Raw genomic sequence first — 13,191 nt, 5'->3', positions numbered from 1 at the left:
TAAGGTTTTGCATTTTACATATTTATATTTATACTCTAAACTAAGCCTTTGAAAAGAATACAAATACATACAAAATAATACAAATTACAACTTATAAGGTTTTGCTCCATACTCTTTCCAAACTAAGCTCCGCTGTGTTTGGTTGCAATGTAAATAAATTTGCATTGATGCAAAACCATGGCAGTGCAAATGATTTGAATGTAAATTCAGATCTATTTTTTGTTTCAAACTTTAGCTTATTTTGTTTGGTTAAATTAAGAAAGGAAGTAGAATAAAGTAAAATCTAAAACAAAATTAAACAAGAATTTGCATTTTTTACATTTGCACTCTAATGAATTTGTACAAGTGCAAATTTAATAAATTTGCATTGCAACCAAACGCATCCAAAAGGAAAAATGGTTCGATCTTTTGCTTGTTGATGTATCGTAGTTTGTAGGTTTTTGTTTAATGAAATTACATCTTTTAGTAAAAGAAGTCAAAAACTACAAATACATAAATTGCGTTGAAAGCTATCATGTAAAAATCATGTGAAGACGAATGAAAGAGAGAAAAAAAAGAAACGTGCACGTAGGCCGCGTTCTCATTCATTCATCTGCACATATGGAATTGGAAATCACCATTAAAACATTTTATTTTTCGTTTAAATAATAATTTTTCATAGATGCGGCTTCTTTGCACGTTTAACTCGAGTTCTGACACCAACATTAGAAACATTATATACAGTATAGTGGACTTAATCCTTCATATCCAAACAAGGCGTGTACACTGTACAACGGGCTACGTAAACCACTTAAAAAGTAAAGAAGGCCTCCTCCCTATGGTTCAAAAATCCCTAACTGTGATTGTAAATTCCCCCCCTCCATTTTCCACCCCCAATGGTTGGCCATTCATATTTATTTCCCCCCAGACCACCAAGATGCTAACTCACGTTTTCTCATTTTCCACATGCCAATTCCTCCTCAACTTTATGTCCCCTATCGGTACCATACCCGAAAATCTAAAGAGGCTTCCATATATAAATAACATGGTACACAATCCATGTGTATGATGAATAAATGAATGAATGAACCTGTGTGGCGTGTACATATATATATATATATATATATATATATATATATATACCATCACCAGAGTTAATTATTAACAGCGGCAACAGCCAGCCACATCCAGTCAGCGATCGACCGTCGTCTTTCTCTACTGTATCTGCTGATATCCGAACAGCAATGGAGATATCAACTCTAGCCCAAGACAGACGACGTTTCATCAAGTCTCAGAGTCAGAGAAGAAAAGCGGGAATTGTTGCGTCGGCATGCGCAGAGGCCTCGACCCACGCCCCGGCTGGTGCTTGCCCAGCTCGCCTCACCATCTGGCGTAAGTCCCTGCTCTTCAATGGCAATGGCTACACGGTATATAATGATTTGGATGGTAGATTGGTTTTTCGAGTCGATAACTATGCCTGTGATTGGAGGGAGGAGATGTTCCTCATGGACTACGCTGGGAATGTCTTGTTTACCATCAGACGCTGCAGAAAGGTAATAACTAATAACTTCACTGTGAGTCTACAGATCTAAAGCTTGTTTAATTGGTTATTCAATCGTTTTAGTTATTCACTGTGAGATCAGTAACTCTGCACCTGTGTACGATGCTAATTAGCAGAAACTAAGCATCTCAGGGAGCTGGGAAGCCTTCCGAGGTGATAGAGAAGTTTTAGGATGTGGTGCTGATCATGAGAAGCCACTCATCAAGGCCACAAAGATGCTGGGCAACCCTAGCTGCAAGCTAACAGTAGCAACCAGAGACGAGTACCGAATGAAATGGTCAGGCCACGATGGATGGTCAAAGATATACCGAACCACAGCCGGCACGTCTCCGGTGGCCGAGGTAAGAGTAAGAACAAATAACCACATCCATATATAAAGCAATTAATGGGTTTTATTTGTTTAACCCATGCATCAATTCTGCCAAACTATTGTTCTTCTATTGATGTTTGCCCAGAAGCTAATAACTCAAAATATATGCTCTCTGTAATGGCAATGGCAGGTCAGTAGGAAGAGTGGCGCCGCTTCAGAGTCTTTTCTTGGGAAAGATGTGCTTACTCTGACTGTGCAACCGGGTATTGATCAAGCTATGATAATGGCTATGGTTATGATCAATGATGCCATGAGATGAGTTCGAAGAAAATTTTTGACAGCCAATGACCAGATGTAATGCAAATTCAATGTAAATTTCAGAATCAGTCTACCAAGAAACTCATCCACGGCCACACGGGTTCAATCCCAATTACATCCACGTAATGTGTTTTGGTAAACAGAATTTCATTAAAGCATTCTACAATGACTAAAAAACCAAACACAACACAGACAATAGGAGCAGCCACAAGCTAAGGGGTGCAATTGGATTGGCACGATCCGATCCGATCCAATCCGAGATAAGATCTTATTTGGCCTATCCAATTCGATATATATTATATATTTATAAATTTATTATATTATTTATTTTTTATAAAAAATATGTATATGTATGATGAAAATAATTAAAAAATACTTGTATTTTTTTGTTTTTATTTTATTTAAATTAGTATATTTTATTTTCTTTTAATAATTTATTAATTTTTAAAGAAAACAAGTCAGATCAGATCAGATCCAAAGATCCGACTTATCAATAAGATTTAAATTCAAATCAAGTCCATCTGACATGAAAAATGTCGAATCAGGTTCAAATATACCCTGATACGAATATTCTACGTCGATTCACATTTACATTTACATCACAATCAAATGTAGACTAATTGATTTATGTGTTAAATATCAGGTCTATTATCTTTGTGCAAGTAATTTAGCTGTTATCTTTGTGAAAATGAAGTTGGGTTTGATCCTATATTTGTGAAAATTCTATATGTTTTCCAAGGTGAGAGAGTTTCTGCTTAAAAGGTGAAAACAAAGATGCAAAGTAGCCAACGTAAAAATGCCACTCAAGGTGAAAACTTAAAACAAAGAACGAAGAGAGACGTGACGCAAACTTTGAAGTCTCAAGTCTCAACAGAATAAGAGAAGCAATGAGAAATGATTGATGGCTCACAGATCAACTAGTCTTCTCTAAATAGCAAGATTCTCCTTTCCACACAATTCATATGCTTCTAAACAATCTTTTTCTTTGGTAGAAGTTCTTGTTTTTTTGAAGCCATCCCCTCTCTCTCTCTCTCTCTCTCTCTCTCGTTTGTGGTCCAGTCACCGTGTGATTCGGTCCAATTTTCAGAATAGTGCTTTAATGTGTCTTTATCGGATTATTAGTATATCTGATCCATGATCTTACCACACAATTAATTGGCCTAGTGCGGTACATGGCATACACCATTAATTGTTGACAACTTTAAGAGTGATACTATCTTCCTTATTTCTCATCATTCAAAGATAAAAATCTGGAGATGTAGAGGAGGGTTTAGTGATGATACACAACAACCAAATTAATTGAATCTTTTGATAATCTATTAAAATTCAATAAAAGCTAGACTACCAGAGAAATCTTATTATTATTTCATGATCATGATGAGTATTTTATGCATGTAAAAATTCGATGAGTCTAAGCCGTTTGTGTAATTTACCATAGCTTAGGAGCTTGCTTCAAGTTCAAACTATATAGTGAATTTAATAGTTTACGGGCCCAGTTGTTATTTACATGAAAACATTTTGACTATTTCATATAAATTTCTTCCTCAAATTTACCACGCAGTTCCTTTAATATAATTCTATGTATAATTAGGTCCATTACAGTAGCCGCCAGAGTGACTAATAATCTAACAATATTGATTAATAGGAGTAAACCTTTTTTCTACTTAAGTCTCCTTGCAACCAATCTTATTATGTTTTTTATCAACTATTCCATTTTTTTTTTCATTTTTTTAGAACCAAGGTTTTAAAAATCGATCAGAAATGAAACCATTCTAATTACTGGTTTTCAGGTCAGCGGTTTGATCGTCAGAATCAAACAATTCGGATGGTTTGCAACTTTGCATTAGGGAAAATATTATATGTTTATATGAGAGATGAGAATGGAGAAGAGACAGACAAACTGATGTCGGCTGAGAAAGAAAAAAAGAAAGAAGAAAAGAAAGAAAGAAAGAAAGAAGGAGAAAGGAAAAAAAGAAGAGAAAGGAAAGGAAAGGAAGGAGGGAAGGAAGGAAGGAAGAAGAAGGAGGAGGGAAGAAAAAGGAGGAGGGAAGGAGGGAAGAAAAAGGAGGAGGAAAGGAGGGAAGAAGGAAGAGGAGGAGGATGGTTCGATGCTCACCGGCGACGATAATGGTGATGGCGATGGCGAGGTGGCGGCAACAGACACAGATCTGAGTTCTTGGATCTCAGATCCGAGATCGATTTCTCTGCAATGTTTCTTCTTCTTCTTCTTCTTCTTCTTCTTCTTCTTCTCTCTTTGTCATGGATCTCATATCCGAGGTCCTGTGTTTCTTTCCTCTACAACTTTTTTAAAACTGTGAACCGTTGTCCGGGTCAAACGAGTCGATGGTTCAACCGCCCGAGCCAGCGGTTTTCTGACGGAGCCAATGGTTTTTAACCTAAGAACAGGTTAGGGGTGAAATGGAACTGGTTGCTTAGATGGTTTCTGGGCTAAACAGTCCGACCGTCCGGGTCAACAACGTTCAAAAACATTGTTTAGAACACTCAATTTTACTTATTTGCCTCGCTTAATTTATAGGCAATAAGATAACTAAATTCAAAGTATTATTAAACATGATTGAGTGGTAATCCATCATCAATGGCTTCTTTTAAAAATTAACACAACATCATGATGAAAAGAGTAAGGATGCAAATCTGCAAGGGTCAACCCAAAGCCCAATTAACCCGATCAAATTTTGAGTCCAATTGGACTGGGATTTTAAGAAACTGGATTTGCAAAAATCCAGTTTAACACTTTCTGGTTTTGGAATGATCAGGTTAGGGTTGAAGCCTTGAGCAACTTGACTAAAGTCAAACTTGATACATACATACATATACATATTACCATGGTTTTCAAAACCAGACCAGACTAAACTGTCAAACCGAAAAAACTAGGAACTGATCAAGTGGTCGGTTCCATTTTCCATAAAAATCGGATTTTCCCCCAAAACCGTTGATTTTGGTCAGCAAACCGCTGAATTGGGTGGTCAAACCATTCAAACCGTTCAAACGATTTTGACCATTTTTAATTTTTTAACTTTTTAGTCAAAACAGGCCAAGCGTTCGGATCGAACAGTCGGACTGTTCAACCCGATAACTGGACCCCTGACTGGTTCAATCTCGGGGTCGGTTTTAAAATCCATGCATATTACCCTTACTAATATTTTTAAATATTATTAAATACTTATAAAATTTTTATTTAGTCATTAAAAAGGTGAAAATTGCATATTAATACCCTATACTTTAGGTCTAATCTCACTTTGATCCCTGAATTTCGAAACGTATCAACTTAGTACCTATCTAAAGGGTTACATATTTTAAGGTTAGGTTAGGGTTTAGGTACCCTTACCTCAGTTGGGCTTAGCTAACCTCAACCCTGACCTAAACCAACCCAAGTTGCACCCCTTTAAGAGATAGATCATCTCTATAAAAAAAATAAAAAATTATGTAATCAAAATCAAAGGCATTTGCAATCTTTCCCCTCTTGCTTCTTTGAGATGCATAATTAACTTTCTAAAGTTTAAATTTCTTTCCCATCTTACACTTTACTGGACGAAAATATTCCCACGAAGTTCATGTTAATGTATAGATTCTACATTTAAGTGTAGTTACTTTCAGCATTAAAGCTATTCGATAATGACATAATTGGATCCTTTGGGCCGGGTCCAACTTTGACGATACATCCTTAGACTTTCAAGTAGCCAAGATTAAGTTTTCTTGCCTTTCTATATGTAGTAGTCTTCAACTCTTTTGAAGAACTTCATCCCATACTTTGGATGGAGAATTGAAGCTTACCAGTACAGTGTTTGCTTGGAAGTAGAGGCCTCTCTTTGAATTCCATAAATGTTTAGGTTTGATTAGTGCTGTTTTTGGTTTGATAGAAAATATGAGAGAAATAGAAACTTGAGGAAATTTTTTCAAGAAAAAAAAATCCTTGAGAATTTTCCCTCAACACTTTTTATTCAACCAAGTTGAATTGAATTCTGCTTTTACCAATATTGCATACCTCACGGGTAAATATTGATCAAACTTTGCAAAATGGCAAATATTTTTGCCTAAAAATAAATTAAAGCAATGACATAAATAAGCCAACTCAATGGCATCACTCATAAGTGATAGTCTAGAATAGAAAAAATGGCTAGAGAGATATTATGTAAATAACAAGGTCTCAAGGACAAATGTTGGTCAGAGTTTGCAAATTGACAGAATTTAAGCTTAAAAAAATCAAAACAATGAGAGAGAACACAGTTCAACAGACAAACTCACACCAGTGGAATTATGTATAAGCAAAAGCAAATGAGTATAAAAAAAAAAGAACTCTCATCATTCATAATGTGAGAGAAGGTGATAAAACAATAACGCTCCGTTTGATTTGTGGGAATAGGGGTCTGGAATCGGAATCGGAATGGGTTATTCCGATTCTAACTATTTGGTTGGGTGGAATCAGAATCCCATTCTCATTCCTGCTAGAATGTCATTCTCCTACTTGAGGGAATGGTCATTCCTTGTCCCTCCCTTGGGAATGAAATTCTATTCTGCTGATTTTAATTCCTATTCTCATTCCTGTTTGAACCAAATAGACAATGGGAATGGACCGTTCTGATTCTGACTACGAATCAAATGGACCCTAACTTTTGTTCTCTTATGTTTTTTTTTTTTCACAAACAAAGTGTCTTTACTTCAAGTCACAACAAAGCAACAAAATTTAAAATTTAGAACACTACAACAAGTTCAAATTAAACCCATAGAAAAGGAACTCTTGAATTAAAAAAAAAAAAGAAAGAAAAAACTTGAATGAGTTCAAGCGCCCAACAGAAGACAATTTTGTCACCCTCCGCTGAAGGAGGTAGGGAAAAGAAGTAAGCCAAAGACCAAATTTTGTCAGCAATTGTTTATAAAACATTAATCTCCCTTTTTAATCATTGACATATTATTTTGGGCCACATTAGTCATGTTGAGACACAAATAAAGGGAATACAAGTGTACAAGAAAAGGCCACGTTAGCCTTTAAAGAATGTAACTAACAGCCAATCACTAGAACAAACTAACTAACAAACTGGGCAAGTGGAGATGCGGGTATAACAAAATTGTAACAACAGTATATAAATAAGGAAAGGAAGCTAGGAGGGGATTATCGATTTGGGAATACAATCTCTCTCTCTCTCTCTCTCATTCAGAAGGCAGGCTCCCTCGAAAGAGTCCTTGAGTTAGGCAGTCCCTAACAAGTTGGTATCAGAGCCAAGATGCCAAGCACAAGGTCATCCGCAATGGAGAACAAAGTCGACAACATGGAAGGAGAAATGCAAAGAATATTGGCTGGCGTCAAAGAAATCAAAGAAAGTTTCGCATCCTTACTTGAACGACTGGCACAGGCACCACCTACGCCGAATCAGGAAGAGCGCAGTGACACCAGTCATCGAAGCGGATCAAGAACAACAAGAATCGAGTTTCCCATCTTCACAGGGGGAGATCCCATCGATTTGGAGTCTCAACCTTTGAGAACTATGATGAAAGTCTTGCTAAGCTACGACAGACCAACTTCGTCCAAGATTATCAGATGGCGTTCGAAAGATTAGCTGTGCGTGCAAGACTGGCCAGAAAACGCGCTTGTCGGCAGTTTTGTTGGTGGACTCAGGGAAGAATTGCGGGTGGAGGTAAAAGCCATGTAGCCCACCACCGTTCTTGAAGCACCAGCATTAGCTCGACTACATGAAGGCAAACTGAATCGGGCAAGAAGGATTAATCAACCTCTAGGAGTTGCGATCAGACCAGGTATACCAAACCCAGAACCAGGTATCTTGGGTAAATTGGAGCCCAGATCAAGAGTAGGAATCACAGGCAAGGACGCCAACTCTGGTTCAGGCCCCGACTCAACCAAGAGGTTAACCTGGGCTGAGATGCAAGCTCAACGGGAAAAGGGCCTTTGTTATGCATGTGGAGACAAATTCGGGTCGGGCCATCGCTGTAAAATCCCTCAAGTTTTCTTCCTTCAACTTGAAACTGAATATGTCGAGCAATCAACAAACATTGAAGAGCCAATGGACAACCAAGAATGGGGGCAATGGACAAAGGAATACCTGGAAGTATTCCTGCAAGCCTTGACTGGTCTTGCTTCTTCTCAAACTATGAGAGTAATCGGACTGGTACAAGGGCGCCATGTGTTGGTTCTAATAGACAGTGGCAGCATCCTCAATTTCATTACCCAAACATTGGTCAGACAACTAGGGATTTTGGTCCAACCATGTACAGCCTTTCGGGTGCACGTATCTAATGGGAGCAACCTGGTGTGCAACAATACGTGCACAGAATTAAAGATGAAGATACAAGGACATGAGTTCGAGGTAGATCTGCATCCCTTGGAAATCAGTGGAGCAGATGTAGTTCTCGGAGTTCAATGGTTAAGGCAACTAGGGCCGGTGATATGTGATTGGGCCTGCCTCACCATAGATTTTTAAGTGGGCAGCTCACAGGTGTATATTCAACGGCAGTTGTCCAAGGGTCCAGGACCCATTAGTTTCGCCTCCCTAAGGAAACAGGCAGCAGACCCAACCCACATCATATTAATGCATATAGACTCCCATGGGAATGGCCCCATTCTAGCACAAGGAAGCAGATCCAAAGAAGGTCGCACACAGCTACAACAACTACTTCAAAAGCTCTCAGTGATCTTCCAAGAACCTAAGGAACAGATTTCAGATGGATACGCAAAGGGAATCACAGAGGCATTGGTGGTATGGTTAGGTCTCCCAATTGAGGATGCAACTTGGGAACCTTACTTGGATTTACATAATAGATTTCCACATCTTGACTTTGAGGGCAAGGTCGCTTTCAAGGGAGGAGGGACTATTGAGACACAAATAAAGGTAATACAAGTGTACAAGAAAAGTGAAGGGATGAGAGATCCATTAAATGGATAGCCGAACCCTACAAGTAGTTAGGGCGAAATTTCAAAAATTTCTCTCTCTCCCATGTGGGAATCACATTCACTGTTTTAGAAAATCTGCATTCTCAATGATCAATCTTGAACCAAGAATCGAACCAGATCTGAAATGAAGAAGTAGGAGAGGGAGGTACCTGATACGAAGAAACAATATCTCCCAATGAAGGTGTTCACACCCAAGGAAAACTCCAAAGACTACTCCCACTGAAGATGACACAGTGTAGGGTGGAGCAGAATCAGCAGGTTCTTCACAAGAACCGAATCCTTCAGCAATAATTCGATGGAGGGAATGTGAGCACGACTTTAGATCAATCTTTCACCAAAAATTGATATCAAGAACACTTCTTGGTCGCTCCTACAGTGGAGATCGAATTGGCAATGGCAGCAACAGGAGGAGGCCGCAAGAGCAGAAGATGGCGCATTCTTACTGTAGCTGTCTTCTCTCTTTCTGTGATCTTAAATCTGTTGTGTTGTTATTGAATGGTTCACCCCCTCCTCCTTTTATAGCCTTAAAGAGATCAGCTCCTAATCCCATTAAGAGTTTCCTGATTCAAATCCTTATTTGAATCTGGATTCTCTTTAAGAGATAAAGATAAGCCCTTATCTTATCTGCAGATTAGATTAGCCCTCCTAATCTCATTAGGAGCTTCCTGATCCAAATCCTTATTTGGATCTGAACTCTCTGAGTGGATAGGGATAACTCCCTATCCTATCTGCTTATCCAAATCCCAGATCCACCCATTCTTTAACTGATCAAATTAGACCAGTTCGAATTGAGCTTTAGGCCCATAAAGTCCATATACTCACTAACCTTCCAAACTACTGCCCAGTTGGATTTCCTTATATGGCGTGGGACCCAAACATTGATCTACACATCAGTCACATGGATTCAGCCTAGCTTCTGTTACAAGGCCTGGCCGAATTCACTGTTATGGGTAGTGAACCCTTGAGCCCATCACCATAGGCTCTTAATGAGCCCAACACTTACACTAAGTGGTCCCTGGGCCAAGCCACCTTATAAAAACACAGGGACTGTGGGCAGATGCAAGATTAGCCCATTAGGTATTACCCTCAATGGTCTTACACTTAATCTCTTAGCCCATAATGATCAAACACTACCCGACAAGAGAGGACCTCTCCCACAGCTACAAGGAACAGTGTTGCACTCTCTGCTCATATGGATCCCTGGAATTAAAATCTTTTGCAAACATTTTGAAACCGTAATATATATGTATATAAATATATTTTGCAAAAACAAATTTCAACGATTGAAATCGGCTACCGGAAGCTTTGGTTTCCATCAGATAGAGTGCATCCCCGATCATTACCTTTGTCCGACAAAGGGGCTGATCCTGTCACTATGATCACCCACTCAGATGAATTCTCGGACTGTCCCAACATACCCAGGTTTTGACCCCCTCTAAGGATCTCACTGATTGGCATATCAAAGATAGCCCAATCCGGCACCTAGTGCAGTATCATAATCGAGTCTAAGGGTCAGGTGTAACATTCCAGTTTTGCCCACTAATCCCCAAAGTCCAAGGCAATACTAGAATTCTGGTCTCGTTCAAGGTTTCAAGTAAACCTACACTGCATGTACCTCGGGTCTCACCCTGGCAGCTAAAACAGGCTACCCCAACCAACTTGGCGGCACATCAGTGTCAACCTTATCAGGATAAATCTCCCCAGATCTATCCAACGGCTATGAACATTCTAAACTAACACGAGTCCCATACGTGTTCAGTTTAAGGGTATTACACAGAAACACACCATAATAACATGAATCAAATATGTACTTTATTCATTTACAATAAATGTCATAAGGTACATCATTCTAATTGGAACTAAGGACATACACTGTCTAACAAAAAGGCCACGTCAGCCTTTAAAAAATGTAACTAACAGCCAACCACTAGAACAAACTAACTAACAAACTGGACAAGTGGAGAGGTGGGTATAATAGAATTGTAACAGCAGTATATAAATAAGGAAAGGAAGTTAGGAGGGGATTATCGATTTGGGAATACAATCTCTCTTTCTCTCTCTCTCTCTCTCTCTCTCTCCCTCTCTATCTATCTATCTATCTATCTCTCTCTCTCTCTCTCATTCAAGAGGCAGGCTCCCTCAAAAGAGTCCCTGAGTTAGGCAGTCCCTAACAAATCATTCCACCACAAATGAACATGGAGAAAGGCTTTTTCTCCTAAAAAGAAGAGATGGTGACATACATAAGACTGCCGCCTTAGACTGTTTTTCTTATAGCAGGAGATCCTGGGTTAACCACGTTAGCATCAACAGCCTATACACAACTCCAGAAGCAGATGTCATTTGTCCCCACTCTCCATTGGATTTTGGACTGTTTAGCCTTTTTCATTTTTTTGAAAACTTATAATTTGTCTAACTTCATAAACTTTTATCAGATTTTTAGTTTTATTTATCAAAATCCCACGTATGGTATAGCATCTCTTGTATTTTGATAGATTTTTCAATCTGTACAAACCAATAAAAATTTATTAGGTGAGAAAATCAATGAAAACCCTAACTTCTTTTATGAGGTAAGAAACCATTTTGACACTCACCCTCCAAAATTTTTAGGTAAAATGACTGTTCAGCTCACCTCACAATTCTTAATTCCACTGTACATATATAGAATGAATGATTGATGCCAAATTTACAGGCTGTAACACTTGATTGCATCATGGAAATGAAGTTGAGCGGTCAGCTTGTTCCTTTCAAAAAACAGCAATACAATGTGCTTTTAATGTCGGAATTTCAAGGCGCTGAATGATAAACACAGGGTTTGTCCACCTCATGTATGTCATGGTGAGTCGGTCAAGAGTGCTTAGTCGTTCGTTGTTGGATTAACATTGCAAGTTAAGACAAATTTGTCCACGTGGACTGTGGAGCCCCCACTGCCTAATATCGCATCATTCATTGCACTTTTCTCATGTTACACAATATTTTAATGTTCATTTTTTCAAATAAAGCTGCAATTGTTTGACTAGGAAGGAAAAAGGGCAAGAACATAGCCCAGATATTTCAGGGTAAGAACTTCACAAAGGAAACAGAACCTAAGGTGAAAGAAAGAAGAAGCTTTCTATGACGTGGAAGGAAGCTCAAATTTGAGCCTAGCTAACATATTTTTCTTTTCTTAACCATTCTTTTTCCTCAAATAAGGATGCATTTGTCTTGACTTTGGAAGCGGAGGTTAACCGTGACAGAGAGAAAACATAGATGAGAATGAGATATTTTAGTTAAAATATTTCAAAATCTAAATTCTGCAGCGACAGTTGTTTGGGGTTTGGACTTTGGATTACACTTTGCCGTTGCCATTTATTGATTTTCTAGTTTTATTTACCATAGTTTTCAAATTGTCGTTGAGTCGAATGGTGATGTCAGACTGTTTGGCCCAAAAACCATTTAAGTAATCGGCTCTGTTTCACATGCTGCATATGCCGTAGATGTGTGGGTTGGAAGTATCATTTTCTCTTATTTTTTTCTTGTTTGGATCATTGGCAGCAACGAACTCGAAATTCGTCTTCTCAATTTCCAAAGCATGGTTTATAGCACCGTTTTTTATGGAAAAATGGTTTTAAACATGTTACTGTTTTCTGGAGTACCGATTTTTCTAACGTGGCACTGATGTGTCGCTGTTTTTTGGAGCAACGGCACCGGTTTCAAACACTGCTTAAATGGTTCCTTTGCCAAAAAACATTGACTTAATCTGCAACCCATTGACGCAGGCAGTCTAACCGTCGATATGTTTGACCTGGACAGTAATTTTTGGCCATTTTTATTTTATTAATTTATTTTTTTACATTGCAGCAGACCATCCATTTGAATCAGACAGTCAAACCACTAAAATCCCATTCCTGTTAATTCTAATTCTAATTCTCATCCTCATTCCTATCTGAACCAAATAGATCATAGGAATGGACCATTCCAATTCCGATTCTGAAGGATTTCTATTCTGATTCCGATTCCAATTCCAACTGCGAAACAAGCGGACCCTTTTAATGAATTGATGGGTTTCAACTTTCAACTTTGAAGTGAAAGAGTTTTGAAACGTCTGCTTCTCCTTTTGACTTT

The 13,191-nt window shown here is 38.5% G+C and overlaps 1 protein-coding gene across 2 annotated transcripts; it reads left to right on the top strand.

Annotated features, from left to right (window-relative positions):
• Positions 1-1,072: 1,072 nt before the first annotated feature.
• LOC104598924 (protein LURP-one-related 8-like) lies at positions 1,073-4,070 on the top strand. 2 transcript variants are annotated; one of them, XM_010261220.3, is made up of 3 exons: positions 1,073-1,532; positions 1,657-1,881; positions 2,041-4,065. In XM_010261220.3, the coding sequence occupies exons 1-3, from the start codon at positions 1,224-1,226 to the stop codon at positions 2,167-2,169; spliced, it is 663 nt and encodes a 220-aa protein (XP_010259522.1). In that variant the 5' UTR covers positions 1,073-1,223; the 3' UTR covers positions 2,170-4,065. The 2 variants fall into 2 exon arrangements, with proteins under 2 accessions (XP_010259522.1, XP_088758085.1); XM_088901959.1 differs by having other exon boundaries at positions 1,088-1,532; positions 1,657-1,887; positions 2,041-4,070.
• The last annotated feature ends 9,121 nt before the right edge of the window (positions 4,071-13,191 follow it).

The sequence above is a fragment of the Nelumbo nucifera genome, chromosome 3 (genome assembly GCF_055504915.1).
Source record: "Nelumbo nucifera cultivar China Antique chromosome 3, China Antique-T2T, whole genome shotgun sequence".
NCBI lineage: Eukaryota > Viridiplantae > Streptophyta > Magnoliopsida > Proteales > Nelumbonaceae > Nelumbo > Nelumbo nucifera.
This window is presented reverse-complemented; position numbering and strand designations above follow the sequence as displayed.

Excerpts from the sequence above, each read along its gene's own strand:
- LOC104598924 (XM_088901959.1), top strand. The coding sequence starts at position 1,224 with ATGGAGATATCAACTCTAGCCCAAGACAGACGACGTTTCATCAAGTCT. Across the intron at positions 1,533-1,656 it reads CCATCAGACGCTGCAGAAAG|AAACTAAGCATCTCAGGGAG; the intron begins GTAATAACTAAT and ends GCTAATTAGCAG. Across the intron at positions 1,888-2,040 it reads CTCCGGTGGCCGAGGTAAGA|GTCAGTAGGAAGAGTGGCGC; the intron begins GTAAGAACAAAT and ends TGGCAATGGCAG.